This window comes from Trachurus japonicus, chromosome 4, assembly GCF_045865225.1.
Source record: "Trachurus japonicus isolate A0001 chromosome 4, Traja_1.0".
In the NCBI taxonomy this organism is placed as follows: domain Eukaryota; kingdom Metazoa; phylum Chordata; class Actinopteri; order Carangiformes; family Carangidae; genus Trachurus; species Trachurus japonicus.
The window spans coordinates 25,357,244-25,378,801 of NC_140910.1; the positions used below are offsets into that span (position 1 = coordinate 25,357,244).

At 40.8% G+C, this 21,558-nt stretch overlaps 1 protein-coding gene across 1 annotated transcript in view; it reads right to left on the reverse strand.

The window, feature by feature from the left end:
* Positions 1-369: 369 nt before the first annotated feature.
* ap1m3 (adaptor related protein complex 1 subunit mu 3) overlaps positions 370-21,558 on the reverse strand; it is a 30,900-nt gene continuing 9,711 nt past the window's right edge. The window contains exons 5-12 of the mRNA XM_085774951.1: positions 16,333-16,480; positions 14,176-14,302; positions 9,790-9,932; positions 8,212-8,283; positions 7,776-7,934; positions 5,626-5,751; positions 4,738-4,813; positions 370-1,915 (exon numbers count right to left, since the gene is read on the reverse strand). Coding sequence (XP_085631077.1) covers positions 1,893-1,915; positions 4,738-4,813; positions 5,626-5,751; positions 7,776-7,934; positions 8,212-8,283; positions 9,790-9,932; positions 14,176-14,302; positions 16,333-16,480 — 874 coding nt within the window. The 3' untranslated portion in view covers positions 370-1,892. The remainder of the gene's footprint in view (positions 1,916-4,737; positions 4,814-5,625; positions 5,752-7,775; positions 7,935-8,211; positions 8,284-9,789; positions 9,933-14,175; positions 14,303-16,332; positions 16,481-21,558) is intronic.

Consider the following 21,558-nt stretch of genomic DNA (forward strand, 5'->3'; position numbering starts at 1 on the left):
TTACATTAATGGCTATATAAACAGTAGGATACATAAAATTTAAAGACTGCCTATCAAGGAGCATGAAAGTCAAACACATCAACATTTCATAACTGTCCTCTGTGCATTAGTTGGTTTTAAAGATACTGGAAGATACTGGAAGCACATTTCAACTTTGTACACCTGTTTCCTATTATGCAAAGTTAAACATCCAATGAGTTTCCCAATTATTTCTTTTAGATAGTCAAAACAGGCTTATAGCTTCAATTTGGAATATTTGTTTTGTCTATTTTATGTTGCTATATGTGATATTTGGGGTCTGTCCGGTATTTCAGATTGTTGATACAGGAATTACCTATTTACCTTAAAAACAACAACTGTATTTCAAAACACGGTACAAAAAATTGTTTATTTCCAAATATATCCCTTTTGCTTGCTATGGACAAACAGTAGTTGATAAATTAATGAAAACACACAATAACACACACACACACTTATTAAAAACCCTTGTTGGTGTCTGAAAAATGTCGCACACAGGAGAATGGACTGATTGTAACAGACATAGACATTTTTTTTTGTTCCGTAACAGCAGCGATGCAATAAAATGACTCAGGACTCTCTTCTCTTTTGGCAGTGCAGCCGAACTGATGTGGTGCAATGCATGCACAACAGAGGGAGTGAATTACACCACAAACTGCTTTAAGATGAACAGAGGCCCATAGAGGTCGACATACATACATATATATTTATATATAATAATAAAAAAAAAGAAAATTCATGAAAAATCACCTCAACATACTGTCAATACTCCAAGATTCTGGAAAGAAAAAGAAATCCCTTCAGGTTATTTTACCTTTGCCCCATCCCCCCCCTCCTGCCCTTCAGAAGCATTTTCCACTGGAGACCAACTAGTACAGTATAAACAACAGATAACATGACAAAAAAATGTCTGCACTGTTCTCATTCCTTCAGTCTCTGCCTTGGAGCTGCAGGCTGATTTCGAAACACAAGGACAAGGTTACGGGCCCCGTGGGAGTGTGTCGACAATATTGCGTTACACTGCCAACGCCTCTAACAATATTGTGCCTTATTAGTCATTGATCTGGTCGCTGGTGTTAGTTTCAGTGCACTGGGGATTATGTTCACAGTGCTAAAGGTGATGACACACAGGCAATGAATGTGTGTTATAGAGCTTCTGATATATGCCTTTGAAGGGATGAGGATTAACAACTGGGTAACAACGAGTGTGTGGGCAATAAAGTGGATGCTAAGGAGTAAACCTTTATAGTTAAATGCGCACAGAGATTTGTCAGGATGTGGTGGAGAGCGGTTAAAAGAAAAAGAAAAATCTTTCAGCTGCAGTACATGGCACACTTTTGATCATCATCCTCTTGGTCCTTTGTGAATAAAAAAAACTGACAATAACCCATCCAGAAAAAAAAGAGTTCAGGTTTCATTCAGTTCTATATTTGAGTGGTTTCTTCTTTCTTTCTGTCTTTCTGAGGAAAAGTACATTAAAAAATAATGTTTTGTTTCCCGAATTCTTCTCTAAATTGACCTCGAGTGGCATCACATCAAAAGTGAGGAAGTGGGAGCTTGCCAGATCAGACAACGTGTCACAAAGTTACCAGTTCATTATTCACATATTAAAACGTTTCATTGCAGTCCTGAGGAACCCTTAAAGAATCACAGGTCAGAGGTGAAGAAGCAGTCTTTGTCTGAGCTGAGCGAGTCCTTCGGGGGGGGGGGGGGATGTCTTGTCTCTGCTCAGAGGGGAGAAAAATGTTCACGTGTCCTCCTTCTGCACTTGTCCTCTGAGGTCCGATGTAGACGAGAGGAGAGGAGAGGAGAGGAGAGGAAGACAGACACAGAGAGAGAGAAAATCTCCATTCGTCTAGCAGCATCTGTGCCCTTTAGTTTGTCCGGAGCTGGTAATCTGCCAAGAAATGTAACAGCAGAGCATTAACACTCAGCTTTCTTCCACTCATCACCCTTGCACATCACATCACTGCCAATATAAGCCCCATTAAATCCCTAAACAAGATTTGCACTAATACTAGCTGTAGTGCCACTCTACTAAATCATATTACCAATATTTAATACAATAATTTACTTAAGTTGTAGAGTCTGGAGAGTCTCTCCAAAAGAAAATGATCCTTTATGGCTGTCAGCATTAGTAATACAGCAGTCTTCAATTAACAAAATCAGACATACTGAGTTATCACACTGTCCAAGGTTATTCAACAACACGTAACTCGATACAGACAAAAATATAAAGACAAGCATTTTTGTAGTTTCTGTGAACATAAAAAGTGCATTTTGACAATTCCCTGTTTCCAACTTTGTAGCAACAATTTGGAGGAGCAACTCAGCTCCTGTTTCGACATGACAGCACCACTCAAAGCACGGTCCACAGAGAGCTGAGGTGAAGCCTCAGCATCCATGTAAGAAACGCCTCACTGGAAATCACACTGGACTTTTGTGATAACACACAAACACACACACAAACTAACAGATGCAGCCTCGGATCGAAGCCTCTCACACAGTCGTTTTACTCCAAATGTCGAGTTGAGGATGATTATGTCGAATAGTGCTGTTGACTCACTTGGTTTGGTTTTAGCGGCCATTAACAAATGGCGTTTAACCTCCCAGGTTAAATGTCGTGGCTCAACAGAGGAGGTGGCGGGTCCCCGAATGAGTCGAGGGGTTCAGAGCATTTTGTTTCTAATAGCCACTCTGGTTCTGTAGTGGATGCCAATTTGGCTTTGAAACTGAATAGTACACCCCAGGAATACGTCTTTTTTTTTTCCACAAAGACTGATTACAGACTGAGAGACTCATTTTCTTGTGCGTTAATGGCCACAAATCCCAGCAGTCTTGTCAAAAAGCTGCACCCAGAGGAGCGCATGCAGGCTGCTGTAGGAGCAGATTAAAATCCACAGGTTTGGATTCAGATGTTAAACAAATACATAGCTACATATAAGGATATTAATTTTGCTTCCAATTATGAGCATATTATCAATCATCAATCAAACACTTCTCTTGCTAATGTCAGTCTATCATGTTCAGAGTGTGATGTTGCCTCATCATATTCTGACCGGTGACGGTGTCGACGGCTAAATGCCTGTTCATCACTCATTAATAAGTCAGCACGGTCGGGTCTACAGTATCAGGGTTTTGTTTAATCAGTGTGAGTGTGTCTGTGTGTAGCGCTGAGTGAAATGTGATCGTCACCCGTCCTCCCTCCCTCTCTCTCTCTCTCTCTCTGTCTCCTTCCCTCGCTGTGTTGCTGATGGTAACAGTAAGAGAAAGATGATAGCCTCCTCTCCAGTCGCCCCAACTTCATCACTCTTCGTTCTCTCTCGCTCGTTCTCATCTTTTGTCCTTCTCCCTCCTTCTTTCCTTCCTTCCTCTCTCTCTTTCTCTCTTTTGCCTCCTTGCTGGCGACAGTAACCTTGGCGTTTGCTGAGTGCCACCCTGGGAGCCTCCTGACACTCGCTGGCATCATTCACCCTCTCCGCAGCACCTGACTCGTACCTGACACGGCCAGGTAATGGATATGATTCATGTATAACGGGGGTATAAGGTTCATTCCTGGGGTGTATAGGCAGGTATGAAACTTAAGGGGTTTCTGGCAGTGGTTCAGTGGAGAGACACTGGGCTCCATCTCCATATCATTTCCATTTGCCCCCCATTGAAACAAGTGAGGCACTGAGAGGGATTTCTGCTGCAGTCTCATCAATATACTGTAGCTTTAATGTGGCGATATGCAGCGATCTGTGCCGACACCCACGCACGTGTTTGGGTTAAAATCCTGCTTCTTATACATGTCGATATATTTCAAAAGGTCAAGTCACAAGTTCAAAGCTCACAAACACTGAATCACGTCTTGGTTGTCGTCTCCTCTGGTGTCACCCTCTCCACTTTGACAAATGTGATGCACTTGGATTAATTCCCAGGGCAGCGATTCAATCTAAAGAGACCCCCAGGTGCTAAGCTCTGCTAAACAAATCCAGCTGTCGTTTTCCCTCACTTTACAGTAGCCCCTGCTCAAATATGGACAAACAAACACCGTACCCCGGCCCAGAGAGCAAAGAGTTCAGCACCACAACAAGCCAGCAGCCCCAGCAGCCCTGTAAAGTTTTTCCATCCCTGGCATCCTGTGTGGTGTCACTCCGAGCCCCCGAGGCCATGGTTCATGGTGATAGAGCCAGGTAATGGATATGATGGATGTTACACAGCTGGGTTCATTCCTGGGGCACACGCTGAATAGTGATGAAGAAAGACTGATTCTGACTCTGCTCTCACCAGGAAAACATCAAGTTTAACCTCAGGGTAACCTCTGACGGCTTCAGACCAGAAACCATCCTGCTTTTACAAAGCACAAACTTGGACACTCTATACATACAGTATATCTACTAAAATGCTTTCCAAAACAGTTCCTATATGCTTCTAGCTTGTATTGTGTGAGGGGTGATGTGTGAGTGTGAGCTGATTAATGCTTTCAATCTAAGGATGCAGTGGTCCGATCCACTGGATTTGACCGGTCCAAATGACATGTAATTCATATCCATATATCCATATTATTGTCTTTCACAATCACAATGGGCTCCATCTATTGAGAGGGTTGATTCATAGTCTGAATCCAACGAAGAAATAGTACCGTTTTTGATAGAAAGAAGACATTGGATTGGTTCATCACTGTCTCAATTCAATCCCATATTCACAGTGTGTGCGTTGTGTGAGTTATTTACTCACCTCCACTTTGTGTAATGTAGCGCACCCACGGTAACGCCTGGTAACCGCTCTTCTCGATGATTTTTAGGTAACGCACCTGAGGAACAGAGGCAGATTAAAGACAGTTATGTTACTCACTGATACACAAACACACACATCTGCTGTAGCCTATGTGCTCCCAGCAGCTTATTGTTGTCCAGTGAAAACCAACTTACTTTCCAGTCTAAAAGAAATAATGAGTCTCTATGTATCTTTTCTTCTACTAGAGTTAGCATGCTAGCCAGCTAGCCCATTTTCTCAAAGCGATTCAATCTAGCCTCCAATCTGCCCTGAAAGCCTTTTGCAGCTCAGAAAGCCTATTTTATATTATGACCTGTTGTATTATAAGGACAATATTGACAGAAGCTCTTGTGAAGTGACGACCACCATCATCATCATCATCATCATCATCATCATCATGAGCCGCTCTCAGCAAAAAGCCACATTCAGCAGGAGAGAAAAGGCACAAATAGCTTCTTTAGAAATCGATAATGGCATGAGTGAAAGTGAATTTTAAAGTGTTTTCATTTTGGAGATCCATGGTCGCAGGGCAAGTTACACTGAGGTGGGGATCAGCTGTAAAACTAAATATTTATTTCATGCAGCATAGCCTATATATTATTTGTCATGATCAATTTGTGGTTCTGTGCCATTGTTAACATTTACTCCCTGAGCCGGGACAAAGTGAACAAGGTGAATCTAAACAACAGGATTCTGCAGGGATGTGACAGGACTTAATAAGTTACGTATTTGGTCTAGTATTAGTACCAGCTCATGGTGCAGTCATCATGTGTGAATGTGAACCTGTGCATTGTTCAAACTGTGGTTAAACAAGGAAATGGGATTTTTATTTATTTTAAAGGGTCTAACCTGAATTCCAGACACAGTAAAATAAGGGATCTCAAAGTTGACTGTGATTGGTCTCTTCCCCTCCAGTTCATCGCTCTCCACGCTGGGGAGGCCAAAGTGCGCCCGCATGACGTACTCCTTCCCACCCTGCACACACAGGGAAATAGAGGAGAAGTTGTTTCAGTAATAAAGATTAAAACATTTGATAATTTTATTTGTTTAATTTATTCTGCTCTCAGGCATCAAACTCCAATTAACGCACGGATGTTTTGCACAAAATCAAAACAAACTTTATATTCATGGCAACATGAGATAATATAACTCCCATGTTATTTCAGTAACACATATACTAAAAATGAGACAACTCCCATGCACAACAAGGTGAATCATATCATGTCCATTTATGGGATTTTCAGCAATTGCAAAGCATATCTAGGCTATAAAAACATAAACACAGTTAATCATTCTTAACATCAGCAATATTGTGCAAAACATCATCTGAACGCTGGGTTTGTAAGTTTGTCCTTTGGTTTTACTTACTGGAAATCGGTTACTGTTTTCACCTTTAAGTGTGCAAAAAAGGAAAAAAATATATAAAAAATACTGAAACTTGCATCAGATCCATGTGTGCAGATACTCTGTACACTTATTTGTGGTTTTCTGGGACCTTGGCATACGCTGGTTGTGACTGCAGTGATTTACTCCAAGTTTCTACTGTTTTCACCTTTAAAATCCATGAAACTTTGGCTGCAAACCTCTTTTTCCTCTCCAACAGTAAAAAAAAAAAAAAAAAAAAAAATCAGGACTGAATGAACAACAAACAAAGTTAGGAAGTGTGGGTGTGGTTTTATTAGTTCTTCTGACTGATAGTGGCTTGGTAATAAAAGCAAATGACCCACTAGTTTTTCCTGATTGTTTTCAAAGGTTGTAGGTGTCTGACATCACCTGTTTCCAGCTGAGACAAAAACAGACTCTCACCATGACAACGGCTGTGACATTGGCAGAGTATTGTGTGTGGACGATGCCCCTCATAGCAAGAAGCTGTTTGAGAAAATAGGATTTCAGAGCGTCGAACTGACTGAAAAACTAAATTAACTGATAATTGCACACTAAAAAATCCTTAACTCAACCGCAGTTAAGTGTAAATCGAAGTTTGAATACACTCCCCTGTTAAGGAAGGGTGGCACTGAAAATAAATGGACTGAGCTGAAGGAGGATCGATTAGAGTTTTTTTATTTTTTTATCTCTCTTATCACAACAAACCGCTGCGTTATGTTTGTTTCCTCATTAACAGCATTAAACATTACAAGTAAACAGGGATTTCCTGTGAGAATATGTAATTTTACAGCATTCAAAGGTCGACAGCTGCAGAGAAAAATGTTCCACAGCATAACAACGTGTCACCAGTAATGGCAGCTCTTAACCCTCCCTGACAGGCTGAAGGTGTAATGAATTACTGAGCAGATATCAGAACCTGGCAGATAAAGGGATCTAAGGTGAATTAATGGTCTATGAGCTTTTTTTCTTTTTTTTTTAAAAAGGCACTCTGACATTTCCTTTTGAGGAACTTTTATTTTGGTGATAGCAGAGACTGGCACTCAAACGTTAATGTGTGTGTATACACTGCAAAAACTCAAAATCTTTCCAAGAATATTTGTCTTATTTCTTGTCAAAATGTCAAATTTCTGCTCAAAACTAATCCCTTTCCACTTAAAATACCTAAAAATGATCTTGTTTTTACATCATTTTCACTTGAAATAACTAGAAAAATCTGCCAGTGAAAGTAAGTTTTTTGTGCTTGTAATAAGAAAGAAAAACTTGCCCAGATTTTTCTAGTAAAAAGTGTCTAAAAACAAGCTACTTTTTAAAAATGTAATGAGTCTTATTTTAAGTATAATGAGGCTTCTTGAGATTTGTTTTGACTAGAAATAAGACAAATATTCTTAAGAGTTTGAGTTTTTGCAGTGTACGTGTGTAGATTGATCATGAACGTGATGAATGACTGTCGCTCGCTAATATCTGTTGGAGTCACAACATGACTTCATTATCAACAGTGGATCCGTCTCAGGCTCATGTGGATGTGCTGTATCATGTTCCTGCCTTTAGAGCCTGATGGAGATGGAACATGACAGCGCTGCACAATGTACTAAATGTACTTCGGGTTCACTCACAGGGAAAGATTTGATGTTCCACTGCACCACGCTCTTCTCGGGCACCCACTTGGCGCTGCCCGTGCTGGTCTTGAACTTGGGTGAGTCAGCATCGCTGGGCACTGGCACCAGAATGGCCACGTTGTTGGCAGAGGACCGGCTCTTGAACTGACTCCGAGCCTGCGGGGGGCGACAGAGGACAGAGCTAAAAATGAAACCTGAGGCCGTCGCAACAGAGGAGAACGAAGGTTTTTCAAATTCATAACCTCATGCAATGTGCAGCTTTGTTATTTTGAGTGTGAGTGTGTGTGTGTGGCCGTCGCTGCATCACACAGACAGTAAGCTGTGATACACCTGAGTTGCCTGTGTCATAAATAATAAATATGTTTCAGTGAATAAGGGCATGGTCCTCTGTGCTGTATGTGTGTGTTTGTGTTTGTGTGTCACTCATCATTACCTTCACCTTGATCTCCACACGGCTGTGAGAGAACTTCTCGATCACACTCTCGATCCATATGAGAGGCTTCACCTGTCAGAGAGAGAGGGAGGTGGGAGGAGGTGGGCCAAGGTCAGAGGGGTGGGAATCGAGCTGAAGTGCATCAACACAACACACATCACCACAGTGACGTGACTTTTATCATGACTCTCAGGCGTCCACCGCCGCAGGCATCAGCACAACAACAATCACTACTACCAACCTGAATCATCCTCTATTATACAAATATCATTACTAATAATCATATTACCACTACTTCTTAGGCTACTACCATTACTATACTGTACATTTACTTCTGAACTATTCTAGCTGTTATCATGGTGACCACAACCAACCACTACATTTGTTATAAACACATCACCAGTAACCAGTCAAACCACTGAACATTATATTTTTTATGCAAATGTGGAACAATATTTTCAAAGATAGACTTCATGATAATTGGGAGGTATTTGTACTTTTCTCTTTTCATGTGCTTATGGCTGAACTCTTTTTAAGAACTTTAAACTTTATCTATTTTCTTTTCTCTCTCTACTTTTTTAATTCTTCTTTGCTCTTGCTTTTAACTCTGTTCAATGTTTACAATTTTTTTCATTATTTAAAAAATGTTTGTTTTTATGCTGTTCTTTTTTAAATGTTTTGTCTTTATGTAAAGCACATTGAGTTGCCTTGGTATGAAATGCGTTATATAAGTAAAGATGCCTTGCCTTTCCTTGCCTTAATCCTACAATGACAGCTTTTTTTTTATACATAAGAGAAATTGAAAACATAGACATATCATTAAAAACTGATGTGGTAACAGTTGCTTATCAACACATCCAGTGTTTCTGGTCACATGGAAAATGCAGGTTGTGATATTCAGTCTCCAGCGGACCAGACAAGCTGAGCTGAAACTCAATGTAAAGCTCCATAAAGCCGACGGTGGAGCTGCAGATACCGGTGATAATTCTCCACAGGTTCATAGCAAAGCACTGTCATTTCATACACTGTTGTTGTTGTTACCCTGTAAAATGCCCTGACATACTGTGTGCTATGATTTGGCGCTCTACCAAACAAACTGAAATTTAATTGAAATTATTATGAAAATATAAATCATATTATACTGTAGCTACTTTACGAACTATCAGGGATCTGTACCCAGGAAGGATGAACAACTTTAATGAAATTTCATAGATGATAACATACAAAAGAAAGTAGGAAAACTAAAGAACATAAAGTGTAGCACATACAGTAAACCCATTTGTTTACTACAATTACTGCAGACCTGCAAACAATCTCTATGAAATAGATCTCCAGTTTTATCTATTAGTCTGTCTCTGGACTATAACATAAATGCACATCACACTGTTCCATGATATGTCTTGTGAAGGCAGAGCTGAGCAGGATAAAGGATAAGGGTTTTATGATGGTAAATATTCTAGTGATGTTTTATGAGGAGAAGAGTGTGTTCTTGGTGGCGGCTCTTGCAGGTTTGCAGGTGGTGTGAGTGAGTATGTGTGAATGTGTGTGTGTGTGTGAGTTTATGTGTGTCCTACTCACTGTAGTGTTAAGGCGGTAGGACATGAGCTCGCTCTCGCCATCAGGTGGGATGAAAGAAATGGTGCGGTCGTTCTCGAAGCGTGACAGACGGACACACTGATGGAACTTCACATCCTCCAGCTCCACTGTCTTACTCTTCTCCCCTGACACACACACACACACACACATACAAACAATACACACACAAAGATTGAGAGCTTTCCACGCAGCCTTGGGGGAAATCAAGGTCAAGGTAATGATGACTGACAAACATTCACTCCGTCACTCACACACAGACACACGCACACTCACGCGCACATGCACACTGTACGCGCAGTATGCTACCACATCTATCTGCCCTCATCTCGTCCCCCCACTGAACTATTATTTAGCTGCCACACACACACACACACACACACACACACACACACACACACACACACACACACACACACACACACACACACACACACACACACACACACAAACACACACACGCACAGATTGCCTTCAAAACATGCTGCCATCATCTTCTCCCCTGGTGAGGCCCATTCAGCTGCCTCACAAATCCACCCCCAGCTAACACTAACACACAGACACACAAGGAAATAAATAACGATAAATTACTATTGAACTATCGCCCACAAACAAAAAACACACATCTGTAACTGAAATATTCAATACAAGTCTGTATTTAAGGAGAATTTGTCTTTTGTTTTTTTTTCAATTCTCTGCCAAAAAGAAGCCAATTTGATTTATTGTCAAAAGCTTTTTATTTATTGTTTGTGGAATTAATCCATCTACTACACTGATGTATGACTTTATTATGGGTTATTGCACCTATAAGCAGAGTGTTTTTGCCAAATGTATCATCAGTCATGTGACTGCAAATGTACACAGCTGTTTATGTAATTAATCTCTCCCTGTAAACTGACATTCACAGAGAAGATAATCACCGGAAATGATCGAAGATGACTTATTATTGGCAGCTCACTTGTATTTCCATTGCTTAATAAACTGTTCATTTCCTTTTTCAACTAATCAATGGGTCATTTTATCTTAAAAATGTTTAAACAAAGAAGAGTTCCCGCACACATAGCCAACTTGCAGAATTTATTGCGACGTTTCTGTACTAGACCTTTTTCAAGCAAATGTTTGTGCCAACACAGGAAGCCATCTTAAATAGGAGAGGCTGTGTGACACAAACCAATCACTTTCCCACACGTCTGAATGTAAGGAATTCAAATATTAAATATCAACAATATTAAAATGCAATCAATAGAAACAGCATCAATATACAAAGTTAAAGTGCAGTGAATACATACAATAAATACTAAGCTGTCGTGACTGGATACATTAGGTCCTAATGGAAGGTAATGGCTTATGATCACAGTCAGAAACAATAACGACAGATACAATACCTAAATATAGGAAAATAGAAGAAAGAGGAACTTGCAATAAAAAGTGTGCAAGGATACAGTAAAGATCTGAAACAGTCTGAAAAAAATCTTTAAAATGTTTGAAATTGAGAAAATAGTGGAAAAAAAAAGAATCATCAAACTAATCCAGCTCTAGCATGAGAGTTGTGATCATCAGAGAAAAGCTCTCCACCCATATCTCCCATGCTGCATGAGTCCTACAGAGGCTGAAAAGCAGCAGATTGTGTTGACTGGAGCGTTTTCCTTGTTAACAAAATCAGACTTTTCCTGACAACTCCCCCCTCAAGGGTGGAGCGAGAGATGCAGGGCTGCTGCTGCTGCTGCTGCTGCTGCTGCTGCTGCTGCTGCTGCTGCAATAGGCAGTTAAAGGCACGACCTCTTTAATGGTGGTATCTGTTTGTGGTCGGCTGCAGAAAAGTTCAATGCTCTCCTCCTCTGTGGGTAATGGAGGGTGCTGAGTGGAGGAAAACCACTGTAATGACTGTGGACCTATGGGCCTTCAGCTAAATCCCCCACTCAACAGTCAGCTAAGGCCCAGTTCACCTGCTCTGAATGCAGCTCTGGACCGGACCTGTCTGACACAATGTGTGTGTAGAGTGCGTGTTGTTTGTTGTGTGTTGTAGCTTCCTGTCTCACACAATATATATATGTGTGTATTTGTTACAGCTTCCCTGTTCATTGTTCTCTTTCGAGCGTGTGCATGGGTTTATGCATGCATGTGTATTGATTTTGCTTCAGTGTGTGTGTGTGTGTGTGTGTGTTCAAGAGACACTTCCTCAAGCGTGAATGGGGATTGGCTGAGGTCAGGTCTGGAGAGAGCACAACACTCTCATCCAAGCAAAGCAGGGAAGTCCTTTAGAAATGCTGCTCTATTTCTGTATGTCACACACACACGGTACACTTACATTGTACACTCACTTGCGTGTAGTGTTATCAAGACAAGACAAGATAGAAAGGTCAATGGGATGCTCTCTGTCATTGCTGGGACCTTAGGGGCAGAGGCAGGTGTGTGTGTTCATGTCAGGGGAGGAGTGAAGATGCAGCTCTGTCCCCTGTGGTTCACCTTTAAGGGCTGCGTTCACCTGTTTCCATGCTGTTAATACACAGCAGCAGACAAGAGGAACCTAATCTGTTTTCTGTCTCATGCTGCCCAGGCAAAAAAACAAAAAAACAAACCCAAGTCGCACAGGAAACAAGCATTCTGGTGACACTGTGTGAATGTATTTGTCTTGTCGAGCTTTGTGTGGCCTAAGGACAATTTAATTAACATTTCTTAGCATTTGGAGGTCGAAGAGAGAGGATATGGAGCCAGCAGAGCTAAAAGTGGATTATCCACTCACAAAGTTAATTAATCTGCCACGATTTTGATAGTTGATTAGTTGTTCGTGGCAAATCTTCTTTGCTTTCCATCCTGTTGTTTTGCATGGTTGCAAACAGAAAATATCTAAAATTAGCTCTGTGTTTTATGAGCAGTTCCTGTTTTAAGTTGCAGTCTGTCTGTTGACACAAACCTCAACCTTCTCCATGTTTACCTGTAGTGTGGGTTACTTCAGGGAGATGTGAGATGTCGACAATAGAGTCGTGTTATGCTCTCAGTTTCTCTTCTCAGAAATGTTTCTGCTTTTTTTCGAAATTGTGAACAAAACTAATCCTAACCCCAAAACAAAAGAGAATCACATCTCCAGTTCCTTTAAACAAAACAAGTTATCCAAAAATATCACTTTTTTTTATCAGTCTGAGTAATTCTTTGAGAGATATTGAATTTAATTTAGGATTATTTTCTATCTTCTTTGGTTAAAACATAATACTAACAACAACAAAAAGTTTTATACAGACAAGAGAGATAATTTGGGACTCTAAAATTGTTTTTTTTTTTAATGGGATATATAATTCAATATGGCAGTTTTCAATTTGTAACAGTTCTGATTTCCTGCCAGCAGAGGGCAGTGTTTAATGATTTATACCCATTCGTTTCAGCTGCCTCCAGCTGTGATAAAAAGTGCGTATCATGCAAATATGTTAATAATCAAATGACTGGGAGATGATATGTAAAAGGTGGAACTGCTGAAGCATAGAGTGCAAAACATTTTAATATTTGTATCAACACTTGAGTATGCGTGTGGGTGTGGGTGTTTCTGTATCTGTCGGCATGTTTGTTTGATCATTATTTCTGATCATTATTTCTGAGGATATGTTATTTCCCAGACTGCAACCCACAGCAGGGGAATTGTGGGCTGCATATACAGGATATTCACAGACCCTCACCTTTCATCTGCAGGGCTGTAGCCCGGGGTGAGGATTAACTCAGAGGCAAAAGGACTAGACAGTGATGGAGCCTTTCCCCTTCAGTAAAGAGCCGTGGGGGGTGGAGGGGTAGAGAGAGAGAGAGAAGGAGAGGAGGAGGAGGAGGAGGAGGCACAAGGATATGCATGGGGAGATGTAGCAGCAGGAGACGTTATTGGAAAAATTGGGAAAGCAGAAGTGGAGGAAAAGTAAGATGAGGGAGGATGAAAGCTAAGCAGAGTGTGGGATTGAGGGAGTGAAGGGTTAAGGCGGCAAGAAGAGGTGAGGGTGGAGGAGTGGGGGTGAGTGAGAGGTGAGGAGTGAGTGAGAAAGCAAGTGCACAACCATCAACTAGAGCTGTGTTTACAAAGGTTTTTAGAAAAATATGGAAATTTATATAAAAGATATCAAAGATCAGATATTGAGATATTTTTTCAAACTATTGTATCTCATGAGCAGATTTTATGGATTTAGTGGTGATGAAGCACAGTTTTTAGTCAAATTAAAAGTTGCAATAATGGTAAAACAGAGAAAAAGAAAGATCTGAATATGTCAGACTGGGAAATATGAAATGCAGTACTGAATATGAGGTGAAATCTTCTCTCTACATGATTTTGTAGACAGTTTTGTTTTTCTACCTCATAAATGCTTCAATAGATATGAACACGATCTGGCTGTTACTTACTGCCTGTGATTTCAAACAGCACTTTGTCATTGAGGCCCAGTCTGAGCTCAGGCATCCCCGACAGCACCACTTTGAGCTTAATGCTGCCCACTATTTCACTGCGCAGGACGCTGCCGTTGGCGTTCACCTACGGGAAGAAAAGCATTGTGATCATTATGAAATATTTTCTCATGGCCCGCCATGTCATCTTTACAGTCAGATCGGCTCAACCCATGGACTCTCAGTCGCTTTATTTAAATTATGATACAACACAGATCAGTGGTAGGACAAAATCTCAGACATAAACAAACCGACTGATACCTATAACAGCCCTTCAACAGATATAAACAAACCAAGGGGACAAGACTCTGAAACACTCCCAGCATGCAACGAGAGACATGTAAGCGGGACACTGCTGAGAAACAGGATAAAGGATCTCTGAAAATATTTTTTTTAAAAGTCCCTGATCACAAAAAAGGAAGTGGAAAAAGCCGTTTTTAAACGTATACAACTTGTCAGTTCCCATTTGACTCATAAAAACCAGCAGTCTAATGCTGTGTTGTCCTTGTGAGGTGTTGGCTCAAGGACAGAGGAAAGTCATTCCTGTTTTTAGCACCATGTTCATGTATACAAATGTGCTCTGTTTATTTTGCTGCAAGAGTCCTCGTCTGCTCTCAAAGTGACTCCTTGTTATGCCTTTACTGCCGCTGAACATACAGTATTTTCTTGTTTTGAGCTGGTTTGGATGATTCATTGTCGTCTTTATTTGTAATGCGTCGTTTGAGTAGAGTCACTATGGGGAAGCAACAGCCTGGACTAGCTGGTTAGCATGCTACCTTTAGTAGGAAAGAGGAAAAGAAGTGTCCTGAGACAGCTGTTGGCTATGAATGCTAATGCAGGCTGTGTGGCAAAAGCAAAACTTGCAAATGACTAAATAAATAAAAATGTTTAATGTCAGTTTATCATGTAGGCTAGGCACGTAGTTGGTGGTAAATTGTGTTACCGGCATGAATATCAGTATATCCTGTGTGCAAATAATATAAAAATGTTAACTTTTCTGCCAAATTATAACATTGACAGTATTTGTTTCATCTTCAAACTCTGTCAATCACATCGCACACTGAAAAACATCTCATTTGTTGGGTTTGCATTCTATCTTGCAGAAAATCTGATTTATCTTAATAATTTGTAAATTTATGTACTAAATTTAACCTAAATACACTGGTTGGTAAGTGCCAACTCCACACCATGAAATCCAAATATTACAACATGCTCCACCGAAATAGAAGAGGATTGTTGCTATTAGAAACCATTTCCCCAGCAATACAATTCAAGGAAAGAGGAAAAGTGATAGGAGGAGTCAAAACACATCAGAGTTTTGACAGAGAAGATTTTAGCACTGACGCAACCACTTAGCCTCACACACACTGAACACTTCAAACTCAACTGTTCCAGAAAGTTCATTAGTTTTGAGAAGATGGGTGAACAAATGAGTGATGAGGATGATGATGATGGGATAGATTGAAGAACTAATAATGTAATGAAATTTCTTTAACTGTCACAGTAACACAGCCTGATGTAGCTGCTAATCTGTGCCATCCAGGAATCACAGAGCAAATCTCTAGTCTTTGGATGTTTAATTTCCTCACAATTTATTACTTTACATCAAGTGAATTAATTGCCTCATTGTGCAGCTGCACAAGATGTAGAGTATCAGTGAATAGCAGCGTAATAATGGGTTGTACTGTACCAGTGTTGGGGAAAATAATTTCTTACGACTCTTCAGATGTTTCTTAAGACTAATACATCCCATCTGGTCAGAGAGTGATGGAGGATATCCATGTAATGGTTTTGATAAAAGACCAACAAACCATGCTGCAGCCGTTTTCTACAGTGTGGTGCACCTGTGTGATAAGTCTCTGAGCAACACCTACTTCACCAAGCTGCACAATTAAATCTGAGTGTGAGACTAGAGATAAGCATTCGTAGTCATTTCCAACAGGATGGTAACAGGACCACCGGCAGCCATAAAAACTTTTATTTTAACATGCAAGATGCCTGATACTACGAAGGCTTCAGTAAATATAAAATATACTGTATACTGTATATAGGACAATCTGGGGTGATAAATGAAATACAGACTGAAACAATGACTTTGTATAAACTTTTTCTCCTCACCAGTAGATTTACGGACTCGATGACGTCCATGAAAACTTCGTTCTTCCTGTACTTGATGCCCTCCGACCGCCAAGACACAGCGTTGGTGACGGTGGCAGGAGGTCGAGGAGCTCCGACCTCTAATTTATGACCTTGCTGGGTGATGTACCTTAAAGAGAGAAGTGCAGAGATGATGCTTCAGCAGGAGTCAAACTGTTTCCAAATGTTTCTGTCTGCAGAAAACACATGAAGCAGCAGCAGCAGTAGTGCACTAGCATAATCACCTTTGAACATCTGCGGAGAGGGCCAAGAAACATAAAATCTCTTAACTTAAAGGAATCTAAACAGGAAATGGAAACATGAAGCCAATCTCCCTCTTGAGCAATGCGATTTTTTTTATACTTCGCATTAATCATACCTCATGACTTAAACTTAATTAGCTACTCTAGAGTGAACAGATTAAAGGAGCTTGTGTGGTACGAAGATTATTCATGGGGGTATAATTAGAAAATGAAGACTGACATGAACCCATTGTGACTTCCAGCCCAGACAATAATGTGACTTACATGGCGTTTGTTTACATAACGCGGCACAATCAAGTCTTGCTTATGACATCCCGGCCTGAAGTGCCTAAAAAAGGTTTGTGGGCCACCAGGAGATGCCAAAAAGAGCTTTGATGATGATAATTTATCCTTTCATAAAGAGTTATAAACACATTTTTTCATTAAATCGGACTTGTATTCATTTAATTTATTAATTTACAGTATTTATTCATTTGATGATGGAAAATCCTCTGTGTGTGGTTTAGATAAAGCAACTAAGACCATTACATTACTTTATTTCAAAAGTTGCATGTTTTTAATTAAATGACAGACATCTTTAATTTAGGAAAATGATACTATACAAATGACTGCTGGTTAAAACTAAAAGCTTAATATTCACCCTCTGTGTGTTTTGATTTTCTTGCTCTTTAGATACTATGTTCTCTTCTACATTAACCTGCTTAGTTGTGTTACTTTGTCTGTGACAGAGCAGCTAGTGAACAGAAAACCAACAAGCACTCCATAAAGCTTTGGGGAGCTGCAGAGTCTGGTGATAATTCTCTCTGGGTTTATCACTAGAAGCAACCACACACATGACACGACCGGTCATTTGATCTATTGTTAATATGAAAATATTGATTTTTGCTGCTTTAAAAAAATATCATTAGAATCACTAACTTGCCTTACACTACATTTAATTAGATTTAGCCTTGACTGCGAAAAAACACAGATCTATGTAATCTATTATACATTGCTGCTGATTCATCCATTGATTTAAACTGAGACTGTGCACTGGGTTTTTTGTTAGTGTCTTGGTGCACAAGTGTCTGTGTCCAGGGAGACATAATGACTTGTCATGAGAATAGAAAGGGAGCCGTACTTAGACAAACAACATGTGACCAGGCCTGTTTTTACCCAAACACCTGCCCCCCCACCACTGCTTATTTCTCACTGGCCTCGTTATGTTTCTCCTGCAGAGCTACAGCACAACCCAATCAAGTTTTTTCCCTGGAATATAATGTCCAAAACAGTTATTCCCAATTTTGGATCTGCAATCAATGAAATACGTCGTTAGTGTTATCGTGTTTATATTTATGTATTTAATCAATTTCAGCTACATTTGTTTCCCTTGAGTCGACGGCTTCATGGAATATTGTGGCCTGGCTTTCAGGCGCCTGGGGTCGACGTCTGTCCATCTTTGGCTTCAAAGGGATTTATAGCTGCGCATGGAAAAAGCTTTTATTGCAATTAACATGACGAGCTGTCAACCTCTCTCTCCTCTGATATGCTGTGTGTCTGTGTGTGTGGAGGGAGCTGGTGAAATAGAGAGTAAAGAAGGGAATGAGTCTGTAAATGACAGCATTGAATTGCAATGAAACGAATGCACACACATTTGTCAAATAAAAAAATACATTGATAAATATTTTCTTTTTTTCTCCTACAGTTTATTTTCATGGGTTTCTTTTTGGTTCCATTGGGGGCAACGGTTGGAGAAACACTTCTGATGTTTTTTGGCACTTGGCACTGGCAGAGGCGACTGTGTAAACCAAACAAAAGATGAAATATATCTATATTTAATGGAGTTTCTGTATAGCACTCAGTAAAAACAGCCAGAAGTCATTTCCCTTACAAATGACTGATTTGTTCAGTCAGTGACAAGCATTTCAAGACTCTTTGTGATAAACAAATTGGGGCTAATGACTAATGGCATGCACTTACTGTGGAGAAGAGGATTAAGAATCACACAAGGACATGAAACAAACAGGTACCTTAGATTTCAACTCAACCGATTGCTTGAACTGAAATATTGTATGCAGAAATAAAAGCCTCACATCCAACCTACACATCTCTGGAGCATTTCTCATCCACTCTTTACACCCAGTTCCTCTCCCCCTTGTTCCCTCTCCTGTTTTCTCTCTCACCTCATCCTCTCCTCCCCAGAGTCGGCGACATACTGACACAATGTTCCACATGAATTTGTCGACCCACAAAAAAAGAGGAGAAGATGCAGTAGTAACGATGTCATGCTCATGATGTACAATACAATGGTGTGTTGAGTGACACGACCGCTCATCACAATGAACGACCTCTTTGAGTGAACAGGCCGAGAACCGTGACCCCCGAGGTCAATCAAAGACTTACTGCACAAACGCTAATGGGATCATGTTGTTTTCAGTCCAACTGTACAACAAAAAGTGCTCAATAAACAACTTTTAGATTGATTGACAGATTGAGGCAAAATCCTCTCCCTGGTTTTCTGTCCCAGTTCCTCCCACCTAGAGGGTCTTGGATGCATGTTGACACACAGCAGAGTCTGAGGAGGAGTGCTGGGGGAGATGAAAGGCGGTGACAAGTGGGCTTGGGGTCGACGTTGGGTTGTTTTGCTGCTTTGCTGTTTGTTCTGTTTTGCCCTGATTCTCCTCAGAAATGCTAATGAAACGATACGGCAGCGGGGTTGGCAGCAAACTGACAGATTAGCATAACAATGGCAATCATAACAAACACACACACATACAGGTTTATAAGACGACACACATGAACACCTTCACATGCATATGCATCCCTGCAGTGCAGTACAGTTGTGCTTTCTTGCATGCATCCGCCTACACACACACACACACACACATACACGCATGCACGCACACACAAACTCACATTGCTACTCTCACCAGGTAGGCAGTGTTATAATGGAAGAGAAAAGAAGTGTTTTTGTGGTGGTCAGGGCATGAAAATGTCAGAGAACTGGAATAGCCTGCCCTGCAGACAGAGACATGCGGTGAATGTGTGTGTGTGTGTGTGTGTGTGTGTGTGTGTGTGTGTGTGTGTGTGTGTGTGTGTGTGTGTGTGTGTGTGTGTGTGTGTGTGTGTGTATTGTTTGTGTGTGTGTATGCACAAGGGTGAGGCAACACATTTGTGTGTCTCCTTGGAGAAAAGAAGAGCAGGGCTTTTCTGTCTGAGAGTCTCGAGTGTGTCCAGCTGATGGTGTCATTGTGTTTGAGTGCCAATAGGAGCCTGGTAATTATCAGCCCTATTCAGGCCTCAAACACACACACACACACACACACACACACACACACACACACACACACACATACTGTACTGTACACTCACACACACATACACAGAACCTCAGCCAAGTCCTGGTTCACAAACAGCTACAGAAAATTAAACATCCATCACACATGAGCAGGAAAAGCCAAATTACATGTAAGACAATAACAATAACCCAAATGTGTAAGTTTCAAACACACAGCCCGGTGTTAATTAAAGACAAAGCTGATCATCATGTCACTGTGGCTTTGCTCTAAAGTGAATGCTGAACCGTTTCCTGAAAAACAAACGGCTCTCAAAGGAGCCAAGAGGAGGAGAGAAAGCAAAACAACCCCATGTACACCGAGAACACAAAACACTTGTGGAGACCAAGAATAGTAGTCGTTTCAGTTCATTTCACTCACTGAATAAAGCTCCACCATTCATTATAGCTTTAGTCACCAGCTGCGCTTGAATGAAAGAAAAATGCCCCAAAAACAAATAGGCCAATAGCACTTTGCACAGAATCATAATGTGCTCTTATTCCCTCTCTGCTGGTCACTTACATTAGAAAATATGAAGCTATTATCTCACTGAAAAACTCTCACATTTCGATCGCTGATGGATGATACAGGTACCACTGGAGCTAATGTGGCTGCATTAAAATCAGAACTGGAGAGCAGCAATTATGTCCTTTGAGAGTTGGAAACTTTAACCTTGTACCATCATCCCTTCATCAGTCAGACTGGTCCTAGCCTGAGATGCCAGAACACAGTGTAGACACACATAACAACTCATTCACGTTTTGTCAAAGCTGGTGAAACTGGTGCAAAACCAGTGGCTGAAATTCATTCTGGAGATCTGGAGTAAAGTTTAGCCAATCAAGTTGTACTGAAACACAAGTGTCCAACCCACCTTCCATGTTGATTAAATACAAATAGACTTGTGTTCATCTGCATCCATGGGCTTGCCATGGGATTGCACAGTGTTGTACGTCACTGTTATCTTATTAAGGCTGCTTTGTCAAGAGAGTAATATGCACCAACATAGGCAGATGCACAGAGAACATACTGTACGCTCCTGTCTATTACACTCAAGCAGATCGAGTTGAAAATGCACTTTGATGCTGGTATAAGTCAAGTGAAACATGACAAGACAGAACATCAGAAGGCGGTGTATTGTACAGCGTGCTGCACAACACAACACCATGCCATGTGTCACAGGCGTCTTCTGCAGAGAAGCGCTCTTTCATACCACCTATTAAATCCGCCAAAGTGTTTCCGCTGATCACCTACACCACAGTTTCATAATGAATCAACGATTTACTGTATTTACACCTTTTATCAAATAACGTGAGATATGTTCTAATGCTGTGAGTGGTGTGTGCTGCTGTGACTTCACTTGCACAGCACATTGATTCACTCAGCGCCGTCTTCACCCTTCAGAGTTCACAGAGCTGCTGCTGCTGATGATGCTGCTCGACTGAACTCACTGGTTCACTGGATTCATTGTCATAACAATAAACCAAGATGCAGGTGAACCTGGCTTTTAAAGGGAACGGGAGAGGGCACTTTGACTGGTTTATTGAATGTTGCATCCAAAACACTCCCAGGAATAATTAAGAGATTAAGTCCAAACCCCTTTTGGACAATGCATCTGTCACAGTGGCCATTTC